Source organism: Mastomys coucha, unplaced genomic scaffold (genome assembly GCF_008632895.1).
Source record: "Mastomys coucha isolate ucsf_1 unplaced genomic scaffold, UCSF_Mcou_1 pScaffold9, whole genome shotgun sequence".
NCBI lineage: Eukaryota > Metazoa > Chordata > Mammalia > Rodentia > Muridae > Mastomys > Mastomys coucha.
The window spans coordinates 51488803-51515551 of NW_022196915.1; the positions used below are offsets into that span (position 1 = coordinate 51488803).

General features: G+C 49.8%; 2 protein-coding genes across 17 annotated transcripts in view; one reads left to right on the forward strand and one right to left on the reverse strand.

Annotated features, from left to right (window-relative positions):
- The window catches only part of Kif13b (kinesin family member 13B), a 169918-nt gene extending 158439 nt beyond the window's left edge, over positions 1-11479 (forward strand). For all 3 annotated transcript variants that reach the window (XM_031362706.1, XM_031362708.1, XM_031362707.1), the window contains 3 exons: positions 2000-2062; positions 4543-5299; positions 7933-11479. In XM_031362706.1, the coding sequence (XP_031218566.1) occupies positions 2000-2062; positions 4543-5299; positions 7933-8198 (1086 nt within the window). In that variant the 3' untranslated portion in view covers positions 8199-11479. The remainder of the gene's footprint in view (positions 1-1999; positions 2063-4542; positions 5300-7932) is intronic.
- Positions 11480-13761: 2282 nt separating this feature from the next.
- Positions 13762-26749, reverse strand: part of Hmbox1 (homeobox containing 1) — a 138504-nt gene continuing 125516 nt past the window's right edge. For 7 of the 14 annotated variants that reach the window (XM_031362721.1, XM_031362718.1, XM_031362720.1 and 4 more), the window contains one exon: positions 13762-25860. In XM_031362721.1, the coding sequence (XP_031218581.1) occupies positions 25723-25860 (138 nt within the window). In that variant the 3' untranslated portion in view covers positions 13762-25722. The remainder of the gene's footprint in view (positions 25861-26749) is intronic. The other 7 variants (XM_031362730.1, XM_031362729.1, XM_031362725.1 and 4 more) reach the window with 4 other exon arrangements.

Sequence of the window (26749 nt, forward strand, 5' to 3'; positions counted from 1 at the left end):
GGGAATTGAACTCAGGCCCTCCAGAAGAGTAGCCAGTGCTCTTAACAGCTGAGCCAACTCTCCAGCCCCCGAGGCTTCAACACTTTTATGCCCCACCCTAATGGCATCCGTTTTCAGTAAGACCTAACTAAAGAGTGGAACTTACAGCCTTAGCATGAGGGAAAAAACCCTTTTACTGTCTTTATGAAGAAAATATCCTGCAAGCCTTCCTGTTTGTGGGAGACTTTGGTCTGTGGGGAAAAGAGCAGAGGCAGCATCAGGTCTCTTGGACTTCAAGGTGGAGTGGCAGGCACATAGAGACTGCTCCATTTTAGTGTCAGCTGCCCTGGGTGCGGTCAGAGGTCAGAGGTCTGGGTCCTGGGGGGAGGGGATGCTAAGGCACAGAACCTTTTTTGTGGTAAAGGCATAGAAGACATAGCTGGGCTCTTGAAGTTCAAGCTCTTCCAACTGCACGGCAGTAGCGCTGCTGTTACAGGACACCCTCACTTGCTCATCCTCTCAGGTACGTGTGCTCCTAGGTCCCCTGGAGTTTAACTCCAGTGCTTGTAGGGTGAAATGTATATCCTTTCCCTACTCTGGTCCTTCCATTGCACACTCCTTCTGCATTCTCCCCAGAACCGTCCCACCACCATGAGTTAGAATGGGTCTCTAGCAGTACATATCTCCTAACAGTAGTAGCCCTGGTGGCTATGGTGTCACCTTTGCTCAAATATGTGTGTTATCTGCAATTGAGGGATGGTGAGCAGTCATGCTTAGGCTTGAAGGCCCTGTGTACACAGTCAGAACTACTTGGAATTCTCAGGGCCTAGGATCCTGGGAACTAGGGGAGAGTGGATGGAGGCTTATCCAGGTCAGGTTTCCACTGTCTTGGGTACATGTGGTCACTGAGCAACTATTCCTGCTCCTTGGCTTTTCTTCCCTGGGATCCTTTAGTAAATCCTTCAACCTTTGCAGATCAGACTGGCGACATAGAGGCAGTAGCAGAGTGTGGCCAGCATTCCTTCCCTCCAGCTGGACAGGAAAGTGTAGCCCATGCTGTGCCTGCCCTACCTGTGGGTCGTTCTCTAGTGCTGAGTGAGCAGAGGGAGAGAAGGGGACATGTGAAGCCAGAATTGGCAAGAGCTGGAGAGGCAGAAATGGTGGCCTCCTGGTTTCTTCCAGAGACCTTCACGCTGCTGTCTGCCTCTGTGTCCCACTGTTGTTGACCTCACCATAAGATGAATTTGGTTCCTGCTCCCTCCTTCTGACTTCACAGTTCTTACCCAGATTCTTAGCATTCCTCTAGCATTCCTTGAATCATGTGTCTGTAAGTCAAGTCCTCTGCTGTGGTGTTTCACCCCTTCTTCAGGCTCTTCTCCCCTCACCTGCTCTGCTGCTGGGGAATTTATTACTGGAGTGTCTGCCTGAGCTTCTGCTGCCTCTCCAGTGGGCACCGCACTGCCAGAGAGGCTTGCTGGCTCTCCAGTGGGCACTGCACTGCCAGGGAGACTTTCTGGCTCTTGGCTGCCTTCTGCTTGCTTTGGTCAGGAGTCAGGTTACCTCTCTTTCCCTAGCTCTGTTAGTTTCAGATGCCCAAGGCTGCCCAAGGCTGCCCCTCTGTCTGTCTGCTTGGTGCTCCAGCCAGAAAAGCTGCCTTCCCCCTCAGTCCTGCAGCATGTGGTGGGCTCCAAGCACTCCCTGGCCACCAAGGTGGCCGACTCTTAGCTTCTGCTTTCTGTTTCAGAGATTTCATGTAAAGCCTTGTGCTCATAGACAGCCCTGTATTGACCAGCATGTGTCTGTGACCACAGAGAAGAAGCATGACAGTTGTGTGTGTGTCTTGTATCTGGCTGTGGCCAGCCTGTCTTGTGTGGTGTAGAACCAGGCTACCCTCAAGCCTAATTGGCAGGAATGTGCTGGAGTTCCTGAGAGTTGTGCTGGTCTCCTTGTGGCTCCTGGCAGCTTTCTGCTCTGTTCCCCTCCACCCTTTGGGCCCTCACTCATGTACTTGTCTCCTCAGCCCGTGCCCCGAATCTTGGTGCAGCCTACCTTCTCAGATGCCCGGGCAACAAGGACAGAGGAGGTGAGTCACCGTGTTGGGGCTGCCCCACTTGCAGAGGTGGCCCTGACGCTGCCTAGGATCCTTCATCCAGGCCTACCTTTTTCCCTCTTTGCTTCCCACTTTAATAATTAGCTGCAATGTAGGTCACTGCCTTTTCCCTGCACAGGCTCCTTGTTACAATTTGCTATTTTCAACCTGCTAATCATATGATTGCTAAAAGTTTTTGGTGCTTGACTGCTAATGTAGTCTGTGCTTTAATAGTCCACCGCTAGGCAGAGGGGGTTTCTATAAACAGAACTATCTTTTTCTTGTAAGTGTTTGCTTAATTCTCAGTTTTACAGTTCATTCTGGTTCATGGTATCAGTGTGAAAAGACTAATGCTAGGATAGGAGAGAACTGTCCCTTCTGGTCTGCCACAGCTCAGCAGCACTCATCACCCTGTGAACAGTAGACCTCCCTAGTCCCAGCACGCCTTCAGTCTCTCAGAGGATGCCTCATCTTCATAGGGAAAGGAATGTATTCAGACAACAGCAAGCCAGGTCTGGAGATCTGAGGGACAATTGACCCTTTGGGTAGTGCTCCATTTTGAAAAGTCCCTTTCACTTCAAGGCCCCTCCTCCAGGAGCATTGTACAAAGCAGACAGTTTAGACCAGAAGCAGTACTCACTGGTAAGGCCACCTGTGTGACTGGCTCCTGCTGCTGCTTATGCTAGTGACTCACAGCCTTGGACACTCTACAGGCAGCAAATAGATTTCAATTCCAGCTAAGTGAAACTGTTTGCAGGGTTCTGGGATGAAACTGGAGGAGGCTGTGCCATCTTCCCCTTGCCATCTTTAGTCTGCCATCACTCTACATGGCTTGTCCCTTCCATGGGGAACATGCACAAGTTCTTCAGCTTCCCTGGGCTTCTCTGTAAATGACTGTTTCTAGTTCCCACACCCCTCTCCCACCAGTGATCCCAGTGGAACATTGGAACGCCTGTCACCTGAGGTGTTCTGTGCCTCTCCTTCATACCACTCTGGCCAGAGTAGAACTAGAGGTGACTGAATCTCACTGATGGGTGAGTTTGGAAAGGCCACAGGTCATGTCCAGCTTCTCTTGTAGCTCTGTGTATTTCCCTTGCATCCAGCAATAGCTAACTAGAGTGGAGAGAATAAATAAAGTGTGTCCAAGTTTGCAGAAGAAAAATGATTGAAAGATCGCCTAATCTTTCAGCATATTTATGGCGATGACAGTTATTGATCTGCTGGATTGAGTAAATTTTCAGTCAGAGCCCCATCACAAAAATGGGCTGTTAATCTCAAGAGGTGCCGTGAATTCCCTCCCCCAGAAAGTGTGCCTTGTGGGCAGTGAAGGCTTCTGGAAGAAAGCAGGGATATAAATGACAGTTCACGGGAAAATGCATGATTTATCAAACCGCTGAGTTAAGCCAAGTAACTGGAAGAGACTCATAGATCTTCGCTCCTTCCCAGTTCAAATAAATCCTGTGTTTCAAATAGAGGTGACCATCTATAGCATAAATATTGGGGTACATCTTTCCTTTTCTGCGCAGCTTGCCATCTTGTTCCCTCCCATCCTTTCCTTCCCTAGTACCGAGGGTTCAGAATTGGGAGACAGTGTTTGGCTTCCTCACACAGCTTCAGTTATCTAAAAGAACATTCTGTGCTCACTTCCACACCGGGGCTAGCAGAGCCTGCCATCACTGTGAGATCCTGGCTTTGTATCTGTGTCTTCTGTCTGGTAACTCAGTGATGTGAAAGCCCACCGGCTCTGTCTTTGCTTAGTGGCGATCCCTTGGCACATGTCCCAGAATCAGAGGCCCCTAGGCCCTGACAGGACACCAGGAGCCAGAAAAGCAAGCTCCTAGAGAAAGAGCCCTAGCTATAGGCAGTCTGGGCCCCTTCCTTGTCCCTGACTCCCAGCCTGAGCACCCCGCCAGCACTGTCTGGGGTCAGTGCCTCTTGTGCCTGCATTGCTTGCTAAAGCACTTTCAGATTGTCTGGTGAGGTCATCCTTTGGATTTTGCCAGAGAAAAGTGCTTCTCTTCTCTCTTTAGTGCGTTTCAGTCTTCCTCTGAGGACAGTGGAGGGTGAGGGTGTCTGCTTTCATGGGAGCAGGTCCTTAAGCCCAGGGGAGCTGGGGTGGGCTGAGTGAAGTTAGTGTGTGTTGCTTCTTCCTGGAGTGGGGGCCCTCACCTCATGTAATGTTCTGTGTCCAAGTGCAGGGATGAGCATCTGTGTAGACGATAAAAATGCAGCAGAGTCTGTGCCATTGTGCTCAGCCTCTCCCAAACACAGGTGCACAGCACAGGGCACACCTGACATTTGGTTTCAGGACCAAAGCAAGCTCTGACTATGTTTGCTTCAGGTGTGTGCTGCCCACAGCCAGGAACAGCTCCTACCCAGGCTCAGTGTAGATCTGGTAGCGCTAGCCTGATGGGCTTTGATTTGGTGGGAAGGTCTCTCCAACTTTCCTTAGTATGCCTTCTGTCTTTCTGCAGGTTCAACAAGGCAGCCCTGGGCCTAGTGGGGGTTTGGAGTCCATGGTGAAGATGGCGGCCCCTGCAGTAAAGATCTGCGACAAACCTGTCAAAGTGTCTTCCCCTCCATCTACCATGGTGGTTACTCAGCCCCCAGAAGGGCAGGATGGGCCACCCAGCCCCTTGAGCGAAGCTTCAAGTGGCTACTTCTCTCACAGTGTCTCCTCTGCCACTCTGTCAGAAACGCTCACCTTAGGCCTGGACACCACAGGCCTTGGCAGCCAGACGCCTGGGTCCCCCCCTGCCCTGTGTCAGGTCACCCCAGAGCCCGAGCTGGCTTTCCTCTCCTGCACACAGACCCATCCTCCTGCCCCAGAGGAGCCCCATGTACCTGCAACTCCCACTCAAAGCACGGAGTTGGAGGTTCCCAGACCGCCTCTTCTTTCCGAACCCGCGTCTGCTGTGCCCACGTCTCCATTCAGAATCCGGAAAGTACGGACCTCAGAGCTTAAGTCCTTCACAGGCATGCTGGGGGGTGCCTCCTCCAGAGTAGAGGAGGAACCCCTAGCTTCAGAAGACCCCAGCAATGCTAGGGGACAGACTCTGGGGAGGCTAGAAGTGACATCTGACTCTGAGGATGCCAGCGAAGTCCCTGAGTGGCTCAGAGAGGGAGAGTATGTTGTTGTGGGCACCAACAAGACGGGCATTGTAAGGTATATTGGACCAACCGATTTCCAGGAGGGAACATGGATTGGTGTGGAGCTGGACCTGCCTACAGGTGAGTGGACCCTGCTGAGTGTGGACTGGCAGGAAGGGAACAGGGGATAGGCTATGGACTCAGTGCATAAGACTCCTTGAGCCTCCTGACCCTTCATAAACCAGATGCTAGCTTATTTAAACTCTCAGAATCCATCCATCAGAGCCCCAAGGTAGTCACTGAAAACTGCTATAAACTCAGTAATATTTTAAATCTTTTCCTTTTGTGGCCAGGCTGGTTTGAACTGACTTGGGCCCAATGATCCTCCGGCTGTAGCCTGCCACCATCTGGGGCTACTATTAGGTGTACCACACCCATTGTTCTTTGTAAAGTGCAGCAGCAGCAGCAGCAGCTCTGCCTCAGGCTGTGTTCCTTGCTCCTGAGACTCCAGGATGTTTAGGAGTGTGATGGCTTAAGTGAGGTCAGGTGAGAGTGGCATAGACTCTTGAGCCTCAAGTCAGACTGCAGAGCTCAGGGTGGGCAGGAAGCAGGGAGGCCCTAAAGAAGCATGTGTTCAGACATCTCTGTAGATGACCAGTGTTGTTTTATCCTTCAAGAGTAGGCTCCACTCTGGGCCTAGCACTAAGGCCTTTGTGTCTGAGCCAGCCTGTGGCCTCTTAGGCCCTTTTATCCCTTGTTGTAAGCACAGGCCAAAATGGTTTGGTTCCCAACCTGGGCCATATGGACCTACCCTACCTTTACTGGGATCTGTATTGTCATCTCACAGGGAAATCTCATGTCTCCTGGCAGCTGTGCCCTCCTCAGCCCTGGGTTACAGTTAATCTGCTTTTTGTTCCCAAGTTTATGGGGGACCGTGGTCTGGGCTTGGGTGGAAAGGAAACTTCTGTGCCTGGCTTCTCTCCTAACTTGTGGCCAGGATTCCTTTGTGTGTCAGCATCATTACAGCTCCTTCCTGTCTCTTACTGAGGAGCTCTGCTGCGTGGCTGTCTTCACTGCTTCACTTAGGCTGCTCTGAATGTAGGCTGGGAATGGTGACATGGACATAGGTCCCTCACTCAGTGTTGACCATATGAAGATAGCAGACAGTTTCCAGAATAGCTGGTCCATCACAGTGCTGCAGGGTCAGTGTGAGCATCTTCTCCCTTTTTGAGCATCAAGGAGAGTTCCTTGGTGTGAGCATGGGAGGGGTGAGAGTATAGAGTGTGGATGGGCAGGGGCAGGACATCCCTGAGATGTGCAGCCCACTTGTTCCCTGCAAAAGCAACTGCTCAGGCTGCCACATGACAGAGCTGGCTCCTTGCCTTGTCTCTAGGCCCTCAGCCAGATCCAGCAGCTTGTTGGACTGCTGGGTAAACTAAAGCCTTTAAGAGGACACACTCAGAACTCAGCACCAGGCCCTTGTGTCTCTCAACCAGCCTGTGGCCTCACCAGTCCATTTATCCGTGGCTGCAGAAACAGGCCAAAATGACACCCTTGTCCGTGAGCCGAGTCCTTCCTATATAGTCACTATCTTTAAAAATAATCTGGCAGAGAATACCTTGATTTGGAAGTGGTTCAAGATGTTAGCTGTAGTAGAGGCTGGAAAATTTCAAATCTGCTTTTCCCAAAGTGCAGGAATAAGTCTGTGTCTGCAGTTGGACTCAGGAATTAAAGAGAATTAGGAAATCATTTAACTCACCGACAGGAACTAAGTACGTGCTTTGCATTGCTGTGCTAGGTTCAAACACACTATGGTGAGCAACATCTCCACTTGACTTTTAATTGTGCAGAGGAGAAAATGCTAAGTGAATAAGTACATTTTGATAAGAACAAGTGTGCTGAAGGATAGAGGAGGGTGGCTGTCCGAATACCACAAGCTGTTCAGAGACACAAAGGGTCCAGGAAGCAGAGCTGGCAAGTTGGGCTGTCACCAGGGTAAGACAAAGCAGTGTCCCATGCTGCTGAGCATGGCCCAGCTTTCTGTATGTGAGGACTAGTAGGACACCTGGTGCCTGCATCTGGGAGTCTTGTGGTAAGTAATGCAGTCTGGTCAGGATTTGACAGAGCACACACGGGAGTAACGGGAACAGGAAGGCCACTTTGAGGGTGGCAGATGTGTGGCCAGGGAGGACTGAGGTTAAGGTAGTGGTAGGTATGGGAGCAGTGGTCAGGGTTTGGGATGATGTGTAGGACAGGTGGAGGAGGACCATCAGGAGTGTCAAGGTGACAGCTAGTATGTGGCATCAGAACAGGCCACGAACACAAGTCCCTGACATGGAAAGTCTGGAAAACTGCCTCAGTGTAGGTTCACCATCTCAGGTAATCCAGAGACACAGAGATGATAAGTGCCCTGGGCGGGGGAAGCTGGGGGACAGTCACACCTGGACTGAGCTGGGATGTGGGACATTAAGCTGGAACCTTGCTTACATTTAGGAAAGGAGCTAGTGTGCCCCTGGAGGAGCAGCAGCCAGCTCTGCCTTGATGGCCCTCACCCCATCCTCAGCAGGTCTTTGGGCAAGGCCTGCTGCTTCATACTTCAGACCACAGGGCTAAGGGGTTGTCTGTCCCTGATGACCATCTGTCCTGAGAGGCTGCTGTCCTGGGCTCTGGGCTCACTGGCCTCTGGCTGGATGGTGGCTTGGAGGTAGCAGCATGATGGATAAACACAGGACAGAAGGCGGCTCCATGATGCTTCCCTCCTTCCTTCCCTGCAGGAAAGAATGACGGCTCCATTGGTGGGAAACAGTATTTCAGGTGCAACCCTGGCTATGGGCTGCTGGTGAGGCCGGGCCGGGTCCGCAGGGCTGCAGGCACTGGGCGCAGGCGCGGTTCAGGGTTCCAGCCACAGGGAGCCCCAGAGGCCCGCAGGAGTGCTACCATCTCGGGCTCTGCCACCAACCTGGCTTCACTGACAGCTGCACTGGCCAAGGGAGACAGGAGCTACAAAAATCCTGAGAACCGGAAGTCCTGGGCCAGCTAAGATGCACCTCCCTTGTGAACACTAACAGGAAGGGGGAGACCTGGTTCCTCCTTGGGAGCAGGCCCATGAATGCTTTTTGCACGATGCAGGGATGGTGGACAATCTGCTTCCCTGTCCTCTGGGAAGCTGGAAGCTGGATTTCCTTCCTCTACTTGGCAATGGCAGAGGTCTCTCAGCTATGCTCCCCTGGTTAGGGGTGGAAGGTCCCAGGAGCCCAGAGACTCATGGGATGGTAGTGCCTGCTTGAGGATGTGTGTGTGTGTGTGTGTGTGTGTGTGTGTGTGTGTGTGTGTGTGTGTGTGTGTCTGTCCCAGCCACATGTGTTGGGCTCCCCTTTCCTTATTCTGCTGACTTCACTAATGTCTTAATTTAAGCAATGATCCTAACTAGTGTCTTGCCCTCACAGACAGGACTTCTGCCTGGGCCCAGCATGCACACTACCCTCTCTGGGCACCAGTCAGTTATCAGCCTCCCCTCAACCCGCCTCATCCTTCTGCACAGCTCACAGGGTTTCTGGGAGGCATCTTTGTGGGTGTCCCAGTGTCTTTACACTCAAAGTCTTTTCTGCCGGCCATTCATTTCCTAACAGGATGCTTGAACTATATTTATTTAATTTATTTTCCCAAAAGTTAAAATACTTCACAAACCACAATCGCTGTCTATCCCAACATGCATGCCTGGGGCCCGCCTTGTGCTTACTGGCCTCTGGCTGGCCAGAGCTGCAGCCTCTATCTTGGATGGTGGTTGCTGGAAGTAGTGGCCAGCAGATGAAGCCAGCTGCCCTTGTATTGCTGGATTGAGACACACCATGGCTTTACTGTCAATGGTGGGAAGGCAGACCCAGGGGCTTGACATGGATCAAGCCTTCAGTACCTTGTCTGGATCTGCCAAGTTTCAGGAAACTGGAGAATGTTTTGATTCTGAAAATTCCTAAATCCTGACTGTTTCTGGGGCCAGCAGCTGGGCGGGTAGGTAGTGAGGGCAGAACTGTTTCCATTTCCTTCTTCAGATCTGTGCTGGAGTCGTGGTGTATCCTGGGGCATTACCAGCCACCTGCTCACTGAGATATGTGTGGCCTCTGAGTCCCCAAGTGTCGGTGGGCAGATCAGAGTCACCTAGTCCCCGTTGTCGAAGTCCCTGTCTCCCACCTCAGGATGTCATTACATAGGGTATCAGTTTGTTCTGAGTTTGACCCCCAGACTCTTGAAGAGCCACAGCTAGCAAGCATCTGTAGAGGAGTTGGTTCTGTGAGGACTTAAGCCTTTTACGGGAAGGAGCTCCTGCCAGGCAGGTGGCTTCTCAGAACACCTCAGCCTCCTTGGCCATGTGGCTTCTGTCTGGACCATCTGCATTGTCTGATTAGCCCAGTATAAACTTCACTACCATCTGCTTGCCCGGACCCCGTCCAGAGGCTGCTTAGAGTGATAGGAGGATGGGTGGTCTTCCTGGCACAGGCACAGACTCGCCTGCACTCCAGCCTGCGAGTTGAGTGTTACTCCGCTTATCACCAGTCTGCCAAGAGAGACCTGCCTCTGTTCCATTCTTGAACAGCACAGATGTCTGGAGCTGCCAGCTAGAGGCAGGCACCAATTCGATAACTCCTCTTCCCCAGCTGGCATTTGGGAATAACTACCGGGTGAGTTAGCACTGCCAGTCCTGCCTGGGCACTCTCATGGAAGCACACAACACTTGACTGTGTTCCAATTGAGGTTTTCTTCCTTGGTGTACCCTAGAGAGCAGAGTCGCAGAGTACCATCCTCTAGGATGGCCATGCAATGGGTGCTAGGGAGAGAAATTCCTGTACATGTAAAGCCAGTAGTGTTACACTATGGGAGGGGACATTGTGCCATCTGTCACTTGGATGGTGTAAAACAGGAGGAAAAGTTACTTATTGACTTCATCTTGCTGTCTAGAGTTCTCAGGAGCACTGGAAGTCCTGGGGGATCTCCCTTGGCCATCTGTAGTCTCGTGGTTCTGGGACCACCTCCTCTCTCCCAGCCGCCACTTTCTGCCCCTGCTCCTTGGAGCATTTCTACTCTCAGGCTGCCTAAGAATTCCCCCGCCTCTGAAAAGTAGTACCATTTCCACAGAGCCTTGCAGGGTACTCTTCATGTGAAGTGCTCCAGCTTCTGGCTGAAGCACATGGCGTCCTCCAGGATGGCTGTGCCTGTGGCCTCCAGTGGTTGGAGCGGTGTTCTGTAAGGGCAGACTGTCTGCACAGAAGGCTCTTTTCTCATGTGCTTGGTGCTCAATGTGGATGAGATCTTCTGGGGTCTCATGGCACACATAGCAAGTGTGCTACAAGTTTGTCCTCATGGGTGTTTCTTATGAGCTGTTCCTGTGGCTGAGAGAACTCTCTGTGGCTATCTGCTATGAGGGCAGGGAGGTGATCTTGGGAAAGCTGGTTCTTTGGGGTGGGTCTGAAGAGATGGGGCTCAAGTGCTTGCAGGTCTTCCGGGTTTGCTGTGCCCATATTGCACTCCAAACATCATGTCCCCTGTGGTCTGTGTTCTTCCTGGGCTCTCATGCCAGATGAGGCCAGACAGGCCAGCTGCAGCCTCAGCCCTCTACTTACTGCCTTCTGGAGCAGACTAACACTAGCTTGCAGCTGCAAAAGTGATGTGTGGGGTCATGGTCATTAAAATGTCAGGTAATGGAGGTAGGTGTGAGGTTGGGTTCCAGGTGCCAGTGTTTCTGTTTAGTGACATGTCCCCTGAGGAGTTGCAGAGGTATGATGGGGTTTCCATGTCTCCAGTTTTCTCCACCACTTACCATGCCTTAGAGGTTCTGTGTGGGAAGCAGGTGAGTGGCTCACATAGCATTCACCTGTCTGTCCAAGCTGCCTTTGCTACGTGTGGCCCATGGAGGGTGACTTGAAGCTTCTGGTGCCTCAAGGCCCAGGCCACCTCAGGTCAGAGACTGTAGGGCCATCTCTAGTGCCTTCCCTGGGACCAGTGTCTAGCCTGTGCTTCCAGTCTCAGACACTACCCAAAACATCTCAGTCTGTGTGGTGCCTTCCTTTTGTGCTGTGGACACAAGTTGGGAAAAGCACGGGTGTGTGGATTGTGTAAATATGAGCTGATATGCGTGATGTTGATTCTAGGATTCCAGTGATTTGGTGCATGTTAAATGGGAATTAAAGATCCAAAGACCCTGTAATGAATAGTAAAGATGGTGATTTATGTTATATGAGGAACCAAACTATTGTAATTTTGTACCATACATGCCTTTCCATCAAGTGACCAACAGCCTCTAAATAAATCCAGGTGATTTCTTGCTTATGTCTGAGGTCAATCTTAACTGTTCTTCCCTATCCTCGTCCTGGGCTTCAGCTGACTACACTGACCCTTGGTGGTGGTTCTAGGGTTTCCAGAGAGCAGCAGGCTCCAGGGTACCAACTTCTGTGACCCCTAGATGTAGATCAAAGACCCTGGGAATCCCCATTGGCACCTTGGTCTGTTTCCAGTCTTTCTCTCATTTCAGCCCCTTATAGAAGCCAGGCAGCATCAGAAACTCCTGGGGGACTGAGACTAAAAGTAAGCAGAGCTTCAGGGCTAGCTAAGAATAGGTGTGTGTGTGTGTGTCTGTCTATCTGTGTCTGCGTGTTAGGTTCCCTGATTTCAGACAGGGGTATCACCATCTGCTTTAACCTATGATTGACATAGGCCCTACTGCGGACTAAACTAGAGAACTAAAGTCTTCCTACTGCTGCACATGGATACACCCTGGAGCACTGCTTCTCAGCCTTCTTAATGTTGGGACCCTTTAATACAGTTCCTCATGTTGTAGTGATCTGTAGTATTTTGTAGTTGTTGGTGCTTCATAACTGTAATATTGCTACTGTTTTGAATGATGTATGTTTTAATATCTGGATTTAAATATCTGCGATGTAAATATCTGTCTTAGGTGACCTCTCTGAAAGGGTCAAGACCCACAGGTTGAAAACCACTGCCTCAGGACTATGGTGCACTAATATGCCCCAGTCCAGCTAACTTTTAATAAATATATAAGGAGGAACTGTAACCCTCCTCCAGCTAAGAGCTGGTTCTTTCAGACCTTGCCTTGCACAAATAGCCATGCCTCTCTCCAAGTGCCTGTTACGCCAGAACTCCTGCCTCCCAAGACTGAAGATTGGCCCACAAGATGCTGACAGACTGGGGGAGGGGGTTTTCTCTACCTACCTGCTTGTAACAAGGACTGAAAGCAAAAAAAAAAAGAAAAGAAAAGAAAACCACTGCCTCAGAACAAGGTGTTTTAGAAAGAGGGATAAGTTGGGCTATGGAACCTGCCTTTAGACCTACCTACCAGGAAGCCTGTCCTTTCTGGTTTTGTGCTAGGGAAGGGACCTCCTCTGCCACCCATGGGGCTCCACACTCAGCCACTCTGCTACAGTAAAGCATTGTTTCCAGGGTACAGGACTCATGTTTTTCTCCCTGTATCAATCACCATTCTGCCGCTGTCTCTTAAATAAAATAGCCTGAGAATGCTGGGTCAAGGGCACCTGGAGGCCTGAGCCGAGGTGGCCATCAGCCATAGCAGCTTCTGTCTACACAGACTTGTTTGTATTCCCAAGTGCAGCAGAGTTAGTTATTCTCAGAGATAAGCCCTGCCAAGCAGAGACAAAAAACGTGGCAGCCAGGAGAAGCCCCTTGAGAGATGAGACAGGATTCTGAATGGAACTGATCCAGCAGTGGGAGTGGGGTGGAGACATTATCTTCTTCAGACTGCAGTTACCTAGAAGCCCCAGGAGAGGTCTAGTCTGTACCAAGCCCTGGCATGGGCTGTAGTGGGTGTCATGCTTAGTTCACTCTTTGCTTACTGAGTGACTCAAGGAATGTGAGCACTGATCCTGGGCCTGGAGAAGCCCAGGAAGTCACCCTTGGATACAGAGAGGAGAGGGTACCTCGGAGATGCTTGGCCATGTAGTGCATATTCCCCGGGCTAAGGAGGCTCATGGTCTGAGATTTGGGCTTAAGTTGAAATAAGAGTTTGGGGCCAAACTATGCAGACCTGAGGTAGGGACAGGACTGTACTGGCCTCTGTCCTGATCTGAGCTATGCTGTCAGACTCCCCTATACATGCATACCATGAAGGGAAATGGTTCTCAGTCTTCTAAGGAGGGGTAGAGAGAGTCCCCGCCTGAGGGACCTGTAAGGCTGGGACCTGGCCTGTCCTCTGCTCACCACTGAAAACCAGAACAGGGAAAACAAAGCTGCCTTTTGCTTCTGCTTCTCCAGATACAGCTTTCAGGGCCAGCTCCTTTAAGAGGGTGGGCAGGCTGCAGCAGGAAATGGAGAGAGCGGATGTGCCTCCTTCCTTCCCTCCCCCCCAACATGAAGTGGTGGCAGGGGTTCTGTTTAGGGTTTGGAGCTGCGATCTCTCAACTCCTGTCCCTTTGGAAGTCTGAAAGGCAGAGCTGGGGCCAGGGCACTTGCCTGCAAAACCAAAACAAACTAGAAACTGCACAAGGTTGCACAGAACAGACCTCTGTGTCCACTTCCGTCAACTGGGCACAAACATCACCCCCATGAATCTGGATCCAAAGAAATCTCAGACAACCTTGCTCAGTTATACATTTTATTCTCTAATAGGTACAATACTAAAATAAACACAAATTAAAAAAAAGTTTTATTAAAACAAAACTGTACAAAAAAGCAGTATACTACATTTTAATTACAGAACAGTCTACTGTCCAAAAGGCACTAATCCAGAATAGGAGATACAATGAAACAGGACTCATTGAACTATTTAATCAATACAGTAGAGCGCTTGTTTCTTTGACCATTTACATCGAGAAACAAGAGCTTCTTGCTACAGTCATCACACATTGTTAGAATCTGAGTCCTACTGGGAAGGTGCAGTATCACTCCCTAGAGCAGGCTCCACCAGGGGCCAGGAGGGGGCTGGGAGGGTGTGGGCAGCGGTGGGTACCCAAGCTTGTCTTGGCCTCTGGTGGGTTCATTCTGGCCATGATTGGCACAGCCACTCTAACCCCTCTCCTGTTTAGCACCGGCAAAGTAGGTTCTGAGATGCTCCAGGTAATGAATTGGACCTCTGGTGACGGCTCCGATAGGGGAGCATCTGGTAACCCTGTCTGAAAAAGGCAGCAGCTACCTGGGAGACATGGACCAGTGGGAGCCAGGAGGCTGGGAGCTATGCCAGGCAAAGCCACCTGAGCAATGGAAAAAAGTCTCCCCTTGCTCCCTGGTCTGTGAATATCCAACGATCTTGTCTGGGAAATTGGTTTCTAAAAAGGGAGTTTGCTTCCCAGAGATGTGTCAGAATGCCATCCCATGCCTGGCCTCAAGGGTGCAAGCCTGCCCCCCATCTGTTAGGTGGCCACACAGCTCCCCTGAGCCCCAGCTTTATTGTCACAGACTCTGGCCTAAGGAAGAAGGATACTGCAGCTTTCCAAACAGTGTCATACACAGAGAAGACGAAGACAGGCATCTGATGTTAACAAAAATAAGTAACAAAGAAATGGGATTAAACCAAATCTCTTCTCACAGCGCCCTATACTACACCCTCCTTCTGCTTAGCAGAAAATTGTACGTACACAAAAATACAAATACACAATTTTGTAGAACAGTCTGATTTTTAATATATTTATATATATTTATATTTATACGAGTGGCAGGTTAGTTCATTATATAGAGCTTTTTGCACTTTTGGCTCATATGCAACAAGGCTTATTATAAGTTCAGCTTTAGCTTTCATTCAGATTTTATAGCTTTTGAACAAATTTTTCACATTTAAAGCAGCATCCAATTTGCACTAGGAGTCTGTGGTGATTATGGGGAAAGATGGGGTCAAGAGGTTATGGGGGTGGGGCGGTATACATTCCAGTGTGTGTGGCATGTAAGGAGGATTCCATGTGGACAGAGCTTGCCATGATGACCCCTTGAGGTAGACTGAACACCTTACAGCAGACTCAGACACAGGTGTGATTCACCCTCAGGGACACATGGCACACAAGATTGGGACAGAGACCAGAGGAGACACCAAAGGGAAACACAGAGACTAAGACACACAACGGCCAAGGCCAGGAGGGCGCCCTGCCCCCTCCCCGACTCATCTGGCAGGATCCTACACAGCCAGAAGGCTGAATACCTGCAGGCAACCTCAAGACATCTGGTCCCTGGTGTCTGGTCAGAACATGTAAGCCTGCTTTCCACTTCCCAGCTGGCAGTGCCAACTTGTTCCCAGACCCACAGTGAATTACACACGCTGCACCTCAACAGGCGTGCATTGGGCTCTTGCTAGAAAGTCCAAGTCCAGTCAGGGCCCAGCATCCTGGCCCCCCTGATGCTCTGACTCAAAGCTGTCGTCCCTCAATTTGCATCCAGTTGACATTCCTCAATTACACCGAGCCAGACAGGTGCTTGGTAGGTAGACCATGGACGCTGCATCTAGAGGGTGACACATTCCTCAGGGGCAGTGTGGGTTTTGCATGCTCCACAGCCTCCCTTTTGCCACCACTTGGCCACTCACCCTCTGCTTTCCCCTCTCTAGGTGAGGCAGGGTCATCCGCACCTGTTACATGCAAATGCCCAGTGTTTGCATTACTTCACTGTCTGAACAAAAATCCTGGAGTAATGAAAATAAGGTGCCTGTGTAATGGATTGTTCCTTTCTTCTTGTCACTGTTGTACCAACTAAGCACAGCAGTCAATGACCTGTCCTATACCCCATGTAAATAAAAGGCCCGGATCTAGCTCATACCTTATTCCCCAAAACAGTCTCTCATTTTAAAGAGCGCACATTGGATCTTACTATGCCTCTACTGCCGATGGCCTTCAGCTCCTCGGTATCTGGGCTGTGGATGCGGTCAGGGCTCCAGTACACACAGGTTTATCAGTCATGATCCCCGCCTGCTAGCCCTCTTACAGCTGGTAGTGGCCCCCCTCAAGTGCTGACAGATGGAGTTCTGCTCAGAGGCGTCTCACTCCTGTTCTTCACTCAGTAGCCACAGAGCTCTAGCTAAGTAGATTCCTTAAAACTCTCTCTGATCCAAGACCACAGTCACATCAACAGAAGGAACACAGGAAACAGGGACAAAGCCAGCCCTCTCCCCTTGCTTGCCCTTGCGACCATTCTGCCTGCAGAATGGCAGGGACACTGGGTTGGGGAGTGGGGAATGTGCATAACACCTGCCCTGAGCGGGGTGCATGGTGGGAAGGACAGGGCACAGGCCAACTCTCAGGCAGGTCCCAGAGGTCTGTAACTTGCTTAGGCACTTAAACATAAATAAGAAGTTTGTTCTAGAAGATACTGCAGACCCAACCTAACCATGGCCATGGAAGGGAGGCTGAGCCCATGGGGAGATTGGAGAAGGCTGTAGGCTCTTCCAGGATTGACAACTGCCACAGTCTTGGCACCTTCCAGCCAGTGAAGTTATATGGTGGCTCAGGGGCCAGTTTGGCATCTGTGGTCCCTGATCTGCACCTAATGAGGTGCAGACTGCCCTGACACACTGTTTAGGGTCACTGTGAGGAGCCACTAAGAAAGAAGAGAACTTTCAAAGTGGTATTGTGGTAGAACCAAAGAGCATAAAGGAGAAAGCTTGCCAGAATGGCCAGTGCTTGGAAAGAAAGAGCTCTACCCGCCCTGAGAACTTTGGTTTTGTTTTTCTGGTGCCCATTTTCAAAGATGAGTGATGAGATCCCCACTGCTTTCAATACAGTCAATATGGGCATCAAGGCAAATGATAAAGGGATGCTTTCTGAAAGCAGCCATAAGTGCTCACCTCCACTCAGCACACATGACACACGCGCACACACACATGCACACACACACACCTCCCGCCTGCAGATGGGGCCCAGGAAGCATCAGGGAGTGGCTGCTGTTTGCATTCATACAGCTCTAATGCCATTTGGTTTTCTAGTCTAATGGCCTCAGCGAGCCGTGGAGTGGACAGATGGCCTCACAGGTTTAGGCTGGGCTCTTAATTCCAGTAAAGCAAAATGGGAGGGGTTTCTAGGCCAAGGATGCTACAAGCAAGACTGGAGAGATTCATCCTGGAAGTGCTGGGAAGCGAAGTCCTTGCGGGAGCAACAACCTTCACATAAGTCCCTGGGACCGGTCTCTGTCTTGAGCCCTGGGAAGTGACAGGCACTGATTTTATCCCACAATTTCCATGGCACCTTTGGCCACTGGCAAAGATGCAAAATCTTGATTACACCAAAATGAAAGGCACCCATAATCTTTTTTCTTCAAATCAAGGTGTTTGGGCCAAAATGAAGACAGTGCTAAGACCCCGTTGGCCAGCTAGTGTCACAGCACCAGCAGCCCAGGAGCCAGCCTGAAGAGTCCTTCGGCCTTGCTCCTCGGGTGCACTTCATTCTCTTGGGCTTTAAGGCTACTCATGATATAACAGATCAGAAGAGGACAGTGACCTAGCCAACTCTCAGGAGAACCTAATTGTATAAGAAAAGGAGCTAGAAAAGATGATGATGGGGGGGGTTGTTGGAGGGCTGGGTGAAGGAGTGTAGCAGGTCATTTGGAAGATGTTCCTTGTTTGGTGTCACTGACCAGTAGTCATTAAACTGCCACATCAACTGAGGCAGCTTGCTCCATTCTTGGACTCTGGATATTAAAAAGTTTTATTCTAGGCCTAAATTTGAATGTCTTCAAGAAACTGCTACTTATGGGCCAGTCAGTGTTGATAAGGAGCCAAGGAAGCCAGGCCAGAGTCACACTAATACCAGAGCACCAGAACCTTGGGCTCCTCAATGCTTCTACTTCCTTTGTATGGTAGAGGAACAGCAGGGTTTGTAGGAGGGTTCAGCACAAACCCTTGGGAACTCAAGCAGGGTGACTCAAAGTCCCAGGAGCTAAGCTCTGCAAGAACTGAAAAGAGCAGGCTTTGGGGAAGCTACTGCAGGGCAGTTGGGGAGAGCTGTGGACCAGCACCCCACAGTGATGCACTGCCTGAGGATTCAGCTGCAGAGACGAGAATGGAAGTGGCTGTGGTACTGGGGTGACCCCGTGTACCCCAAGAACAGCAAGCGGCAGTGACCTCAGCACAGTAAGACTACACATTCCCAAATACCAACATCTGGATTCTTACGATAGTAACTTCTGGGGTTTTCCTGGAAAGAAGGAAGGAGGGAGGGAGGGAGGGAGGGAGGGAGGGAGGGAGGGAGGGAAGCAAACAAAGCTATCCCCAGGCAAGTACCACCTACACTGTCCTTGACTGCTGAGTTGGCTCTGTGTTGAGGTGGGGGTGTCTGTGATATACAGGAATATTTACCCTGGGCAGGGTGTCTGTAATCAGAGCGGCCCCCTGAGTGCCCGAGCAGCTGAGGTTAGGAACTTCTGGCTGCATGCCAATTCCATTCCCTTGAGTGCTCACAGGTAATCGTAACGTTTCACTGCTGTGCAGTGCATGTCACCCAAGTCATAAAATTAGCTCAACCAGCGACCTTTCAGTGAATGGAGTCAGAAGGCAGGCCTGAACCACTAACGGGCACAGCAGTGGCTCAGCAGCTGGGAAAGGAAGAAGCGCTCTAAGTCTGACATCCACATCAAGGCTGACAAGTCCCAAGGACCACACCTCTGACCTGTGGGCATGGGGAGGGGCCAAGAGGTAACTTACAGAGGCAGCAGTAATGGCCATCCTCCCAGGACCACCTTCCTGACACACACCCCTGCTGTACATTTCACTGTAGGTATCTTGGGAGGAGTCAAACTGAAGCATCCCCAGGAACTGAAACTCTTCCTTGCCTCTCTGTGTGTGTCTGTGTATTGAGGGAAGAGGGCTCTCTAGACCTCTCTTAGGCTTATACTCAACCTCAGCATCTTGGTTGGTTAGTGTTCTGGGTGAGAGGGGACACTTATAGAAAGGGTGAAGACATGCACTCGCACGCACGCGCACACACACACTCACTCAGCTACTAACTAATCCCACAGGGGTCCAGCCTGAAAAAGACAGGGCTCTTGAACTCAAGTTAGCCTCACCTGAGTCTTGAGCCTCATGGGCAGAAGAGCTTATAAAAGGCCACTTAGCACTGGTAGCTGCTGGCATTCCGGTGGACCCTTCTGACGTTCTAATTGAATCAAGGCTCCTGCAAAGGATGACTAGAAAAAAAAGAAAAAGTCCAAACTAAGCATCAGCTGGAGAGGGGCTAGTGAGGTCTGCAGTTCCTAGTCAGGACACCACAGGCTCTGAGCATTATATGATGCCCGCCTGAAGGCACAGGTGCATAAAGAAAGACTAACTGGGGCACAGAGAACATGGCTTCGGAAGAGCCAGGACTCCATCGGGACGGCAGAATAGCTTAGGAGACTTGTGATGGATGAACAAACTAGGTGTGAGCAAGTTGGGGTGCATATACTGGAGCCCGAGTCCACGCATTCCTGTGTGAGGCTGATGTGTGCGTGTTCTCATCATGTTATCTGTTGTAGGTCTTATGGTTCCATAAGGAAAACATCACTCAACTGTACACTTCCGTGTGGCAAATTCTTTCTAATGGTCATGGCAGTGGTAATAATCAAGTTTCCAAGGAAAAGCCTGAAAATCCCAGGAAGCCCAGTTAAGCAGCCAGTGTCCCCAGGAAAGGTATTCCAGCTGCTAGGGAAGAGTGGGGCCCGGGAGGCTCTGCCGGAGGCTATCTCAGTGTGAGACACTGACTAGTTTCTGGCCAAAGTAGAATAAGTTGAAACTGGACATAAGAGGTTTAAGAGAATTTGGAAGTCAGATGCAGGCAATAAGCAAAGTCTTCCATTCTGGACCTGAAATGATTCCCAATGCTCTCGCACTTGGATGGGAGATGAATCCTATATCATTATTTTGGTTTACTGAGCTGTAGTTCCAAATGTTCTCAGGAGCATTAGTGCTCAAAGGGAATGAGGATGGGCTCTGCTATTCTCAGACACATAAAGGACAGAAATCCTCTTAATTATGACCATGCCAATCTACACCCTGCTAAAACAGCTAATTACATGTCAGGAGGACACTCAGTCATTCGGAACAATTGCCATTATACTTTTATATATTCATTCTATGCCACCCCCCTCAATTACCATGGTTACAATTTGAAAAAAGATTCTGCCAAACCTTCATTTGATCACAGCACACCATCGTGAGTTTGTGAGTTAATTATGGCTGTATGGAGCCAGGCTTATTTAAAGAGAGAAACGACGGACATGCAGTCAGGGGAGCTGGCCTCCTGGGTGTTCTAAGTGGGGCATCAAACTCCCCAACAACAGTGCTAGAGCTGTACAGCCTGAAGACTGGCCACAGAAAGGGTGTGTAAGCCAAGGATGGCAGCCAGGCTCCCGTGCTACCTAGTAGAGGCTAGGGAAAGCCCCAGACACTCGTATCTCACCGCACTTGGACCAACTAGGTTTAGTTCTGCCCGGGTGCCAAGAACGATAAAGCAGCCTGGGGACATATATATCAGGAGTCCCAAGGCAACCACCAGGTTGGCGAGCCGAACCTTCCTTCAGTCTTCGCCTCTCTTGGTTAAGGAGGAAAACTAGCGTTGGAGGTTTGGGTGGTTCAGGTGGCTGACTTTCCTTTTTGTCTCCATTACCACCTCCTCCACACACATGGTGTAATGCAGTATCTATAGAAACCTCTCAATTCCCAAACTTCCAGCTTCTACCAGTCCACAGATACTCACAAAGCTTCCTTTTAAGCATGCCAGGCCTCCGTGCTGCCATAAGAAGTAGTGTCCCCCCTTATGTTTACAAACAAATGGCACTGAGAAGACTCTTTTAGAATGTACGCTATAAGAGACGCACTTTTGCAACCAGAGCACTGGCTTGATGATGTGGCAGGCCTCAAAGCCTTCCCTATGGCCTTCCTATGTCAGTTTCCTAGTACAGCAAGAAAATCACTCTTCTTAAGTGGTGGCCATCTTTGAGATGGAGGAGTGTAATGAAGGACGCTATGAGGGACAGAGCACCTGTTCTGACTGCATGCTACCATGAAAGCCTTAGCAAGCACTGGCCATGTGTGGCTGCCTCTCTGCAAGCCTTCCATGGTTGTCTGGTGCTCACTGTTACAGAGGCAACAAACAATGAGGAGACAGATATAAAGGGTGTGGTTCACAGCCACAGTGCCGTTCGTTCAATCCAGTACGGCTGACAACTGGTGGCCCAGTCCTGAGTAAACACATTTACAATGTACCAAGCACACACAGAGGAGTGCTGTGCATGTGTAGTTCCTGCCCCTGGCCCAGTACATCCCTACCCAGCTCCACTCAAACACAACACAGCAGAACTGGTCCATGTGCCCAACCTTCACTTGGGAAATCTTAAAAAAATAAATTCGGCTCAGTATATGCTGTACGTGGAATCAGCTAGTCTCAGTACAGTCTCAATAAATACAGTATTAAAACGTAGCTACTAATCATAGCAAGATGACAACGTCACAGAGATGGAGGGACCGATGCTCATGCAGGAGGCCACCACCACACAAGAAGTTATTGCCTAAGAACTTGGTGAGGCTCGCAGAGAAAAACCCAGGCTGTTCTCTAAGCAAAAGAGAAGAAAGTTCTGGGCTAGAGCTGACCTGGTTAGATTGGAGCACTGCTTCACAACCTTCTTGAGACCAGGGAGAGAAAGGACTTGAGGAAGACTTTTAGGACAGGACAGAGAAGTCTCTGTGGAAAGGGATTATTTTCACTGTGTAGACAAAGGTAACAGGCTTGGCACGTGGAACCTTGGCTACCTGACATAGGAAAGAGGGATGGTCTGTATTCAGAGCAGACTAACACTGCCCACTAAGCCTGTGCTCAGAGGAGAGAAAACGTCCGGCAATGTCAGCTCAAGACAAAGACGCAGTGCTGAGACAGTTTGGAAGGAAGAGAAACCATGTGGAGACGGACAGAGTGCTGGAGCATCCTGATGGAACAGAGTCTACCATAGCCGGTGCCTGGAGACTCATCTCCAAGAGGAGTTTAAAGCAGGAGTCCTAAAGCTAGAGAGAATGCAAACGACTATATCAGCTTTCTATGTGCCATTCCCATGGGGTAAAAACATTCCCAGATGTCCTAAGATAATGGGTGTGGCTGAGTGACAAACCTCCCAGGAACCAGAGCTCTGGAGTGGAGCTCAGTAGTCCCAGCAGGTTTCCAATGTACTCATCTTCCTAAGGCTGCCCAGTGAGCTGGAGTGAAAGGAACATAGCTGTCCGCCTCCCTGTCCCAGGTTCTCTCCTCCTGTAACCTGCCTTATGGGGCGTTCAACACAAACATGCCTGCTGTGAACTCAAGTGTCTCTGGAGTCTGAGGGCCCTGCATAGTCACACACAGAAGAGCACTGCACTGCCCTTCCCGGTGACTGTCTCAGATAGGCAAGAATATCTTAAGATGGTCCTTTGTTAACAGGTCGCCATGTAAGGTACCAGAAGGTGGGAAATTACCTTCCTATCCAGCAACAGTAATTCTTAAATAAACGTCGCAGCACAGTCTAGGAACACCTGCTCCCCTCCCTTCTTATCCAGCAACAGTAATTCTTAAATAAACACCATCACACAGTCTACAAATGCCTGCTCCCCTCCCTTCTTATCCAGCAGCGGTAATTCTTAAGTAAACGTCACCACAGTCTATGAGCGCCTGCTCCCCTCCTCTCTTGCTTCCAGTAGTCACTGGTCAAGAAGGTACAACCTAAAAGAGCTCTGGAACCACAAGAAGTGCAGAAGGAGATGAGAGCAGACAGGGCAAGCAAGGAGCACAGAGGATGAGTCTGACTGGATGTTCTGTGGCCATTCCAAGAGCTCAGGGATCAGGACCAGAAGCAGAATCAAACCTGGTGACCCTGGGAAAACTGCCTGATGGTAGTTTTTGAACCTTGATCCCAAAGAAGCAAACTCTTACTGTAGGTGAAACAGCGCAAGTTCCTTGTAAGGCTGTGAGTCTGTGCGCGTGTGCCAGCCTCCATGGTAACTGTACTCTTCTGGTACCACCACACTGCCACACAGGGCTGTCACTGCCTGTACCAGCTAGGGCTTGGTATCCTCTGCTGTACTGCTCTCTCTCTAAAAGGCCCTAGGATGACAGAACACTTTGCTCTTCTGCTGCAGTTGGAGTTCCCTTACAGACTGGAGCTGTCTTAACAGCTGGAGCCTGTTCCTTTAAGACAGCAAGTGAGAACAAACGGCAGGAGCAGCTGCACCCTAAAGAAGCTGTCAATCATCATAATCTCATAAATCATGGATGTGGCTTGTCAGAAAAATACGTCCCCCCCCCCCCCCCGTTCTTTCTGATTCAACTGAGAATGAGCAGACAAAACTCAACCAAAATGGAAAGACATAATAGGGATACTCCTTCTAACAAGAGGGAAGAGAGAGAGGCAATGCAATCTCCTAGGTGAAACAAACACACAAATCAAAGAAACCATGCAGGGTTCTAAGTAGGTGCGGGGGTGGGGGGTGAGGGCTTGTTCCTGAGAATAAGAAATGCTACTCTTAAATCTGTGGTTCAAGTAATACAGTAAGAGAAGATGGCTCCATTTTACTTCAGTTCTCAGAGCTGGGAAAAAATGCATACACTTCCCCCTGAAATCTTCTGATAGGGGCAGGGCCAAGCCCTATCTAGTGCCCTTCAACGTCACAGACGTAGGTGGGGTAGCATCCTCAGCCCCTCAAAGATGACTTGACTCCTCACATTCCTGTAACCAAGATTTATACCTAAGGGATAATCCAGACAGAGTGTGCCCCGTGAGACCAGCTAAACACTGTGGATACTGAGTGTCTGGCCAGCATCCCCAGGGGAAGGTGAGGAGGGTCAGCGTGCCCTCTCACAACAGTTTTGAAGTTGGACACACTTGGTGAGGAAGCAGGGGGTGAGGAGATGGCACCTACTTTCTATCTTAGAGATTGGTTCAGGCATGGACGAAAAGATGGAAGCCTGCGCAGAGGCCCACTCCACACTGCCCTCTAAGCCAGGCTTCATCAGACACAACAGAGGGGAGATGGGAGGAGGCCGAGAGCACTCAGCCTCTCTCAGCACACACCGCACCATTCACTGAAGGCTGTTTCTGCTTACCCACAGTGACAGTGTGCTATTTAATCAGGGCTCCAGGAGATCATTTTCACACAAGGCCAGCAGATGTAATTTTCTTTGATGCATGAATAGTTCATCACTTTGCTACGAGATGACAAGGTGACCACAGGGTGACTTTATAACGCAAGCTCACTGTTTGGTATTTTGAGTTCTCAAAATGAAAAAAAGATTTATCAAATATAAATATCTTTAAAAAGTAACAAAAGTGCTACATATATGATCAAGGAAAAAAATTCTATTAGTTACTGCCGCTTAAAGTAGATTAAACTACAAATATCACCACATCCATTATCAATATGGCTTCCAATTACTAAATAAATTGCCTGTAGCAATATAGCTTTCACACCTCCACAAGGACAGATAAAGAGAAGACAGCAGAGACATCCTGCTATCCCACACGCTCAGGATGTAGGTGGTAAATATCCCCTGCTTTTTCTGCCCCTAGCTAGGCAAGGACCTCCATGTGTGACAGTCAAGTTGCCACAGTCCCTAACAGAGTACTAACAACTCTGGGGACTTCAGGTGGGTTTCAGGTGACCGGCACAAAGCCTGCTCTTTCACTCCCTCGTGACCTCAGCTCTATCCTTTTTTGGTAGCAGGGAGGGGGCACCAACAGGAGGCAAAGCAACTTCCAAGGTAAGGCCAACACTTTCCCAGGCAGGCGCTGGTATGGCGCTGTGGAATGTATAGCTGCTCTGAGAACTGGGCTCAGCATCCATCCGACATTCGGCTCGGCTCGTGCTTTTCCCTACTGCTCTCAAGCTGGGCTTTGCTTTTCAGAACTTGGTTTTTGTCCTTTTTGTTTTAGAATCATGGTCCCAAAGGCAGAAGGCAGTATATTATCTACTAGGTCACACAGCTTGTGAGAGAGAAGGATGTCTGTGTTGGGCACGTTAGCATTAACCAAGACCTGAGCTTGGGATTCCAATGGCATTCTTAACACAGCACCCAAAGAAGTAGAGCCTGGCCACACTGTGACTAGGAGGCACGGCTTATTGCAGCTGAATCAGTGAGTCTCACGCCGAGGCGGGGCGCTAGTGTTCCTTGTGCTCCGCTCCATGAATACGTCCCAGATGCTGTCTGTCGGCCCTGTGCCACTACCTCAGCTTGCATCCTATCAGTCTTAGGGCAGGGACAGGGTACAGCCTAGTGTTACATGAATCTAAAGGTACCCAAGATTTTACACAGAGCCTAATATTTGAGAACTGAGGGTTATCTAAATACCTGGAAGCACTTTCTTGGAATGCTAAGACGGAGCAGCGAGATCTTTTTTTTTTTAGCCTCAGGGGCCGGGAGAGGGAAGTTTGTTTGTCTGCTTCTTACTTACTGGAATTTTAATACTGAGAGTATATGCAAAGGCTGAGGGCACCATGCCATCTTCACAGAACAAGACCCTAATGGCTACCTGACATACAAGAAACTGTAAGTTATACTGTAAGAACACATGTTAAGGACTGAGGAAAGTCTGCTAAGGTGCTACGTCTAAACTAAGTTAACTGTGTAACTCCCTGATCAGTCATCATCCAGGGCCTCTGTCTTGATTTCATTGGCTCCCTGCCGGGCCAATGCCAAGATAGTGTGGTTGACGGCCGCCATCTCCACAGCTAGCGAGATGGGATCTTGGTGGTCACTATGGCTGGTGCTGTCATCCTAGATGTGCGGAGATAAGAAAGGAGTATTATTCGTCGGCTGGTAACAATCTGAAGCTCACAAAAAGGCATGCGGGGGTGCCGTGCGGGGGAACAGAGCATCTGTGGAGAAAATGGCTGAGTGCATCTCATGGTGGAGGTGAACTGTATTTAAGTAGACACTGAATGGACACAGGTCCAGAGACTTTTCATGTTTTTGTAACTCAACAAATGAAAAAGACTTAAATGATTTGTTTTGTTCCCTTTTCACACAGTATTTATTCTATCAAAATTTGCTAGTGCTTCTCAAACCTGAAGTGATTAAAATAAATGAATAATCTGGATTTTTCTGTTTGCCACAGATACAATAGTAATTACTGAACCCAACCGAGTGCATTCCTAAGTCCACAAAGCTACTGCATGGCTCCTGGGATCCAGGGTGTTCCCTGCTGAGAACAGTAGAGGAAAAGTAGAACAAGCACCTGTACCTTACAGATCAGGGACGGGTCCTTAGTCACACAAGTCGCAAGTGCAGTGTCCGACTTAGAGCTAAGTGAAGCTCTCACCCTCTAAGTGACACAGAGTAAACAGTAAAGCTGCTGCTGAGCAGAGGGACACTGCCTGTGACCCCAGCACTCCCAGGCTGAGGCAAGAGACTGACTGCAAGTTCCAAAACCAAACAAAGCAAACCCAGACAACCGAGGAGTAAAGCTGTGAAGGAAGCTGTCCTTGCAGGTGTGCTGGGCGCTGAAGGCCATCACAAATAAGGGGCGTTTCTCACCTGTCACATCTTCAGGGGACTTTGTACCAAAGAGCTTTGGAAAGAGTAAGTCCCTTGGGGGAAAAAGCATGTGATGTGCTGCCCTCAGGGCATCTGCAAAAAAAGATGGAAATGATCCATCTATGTGGAT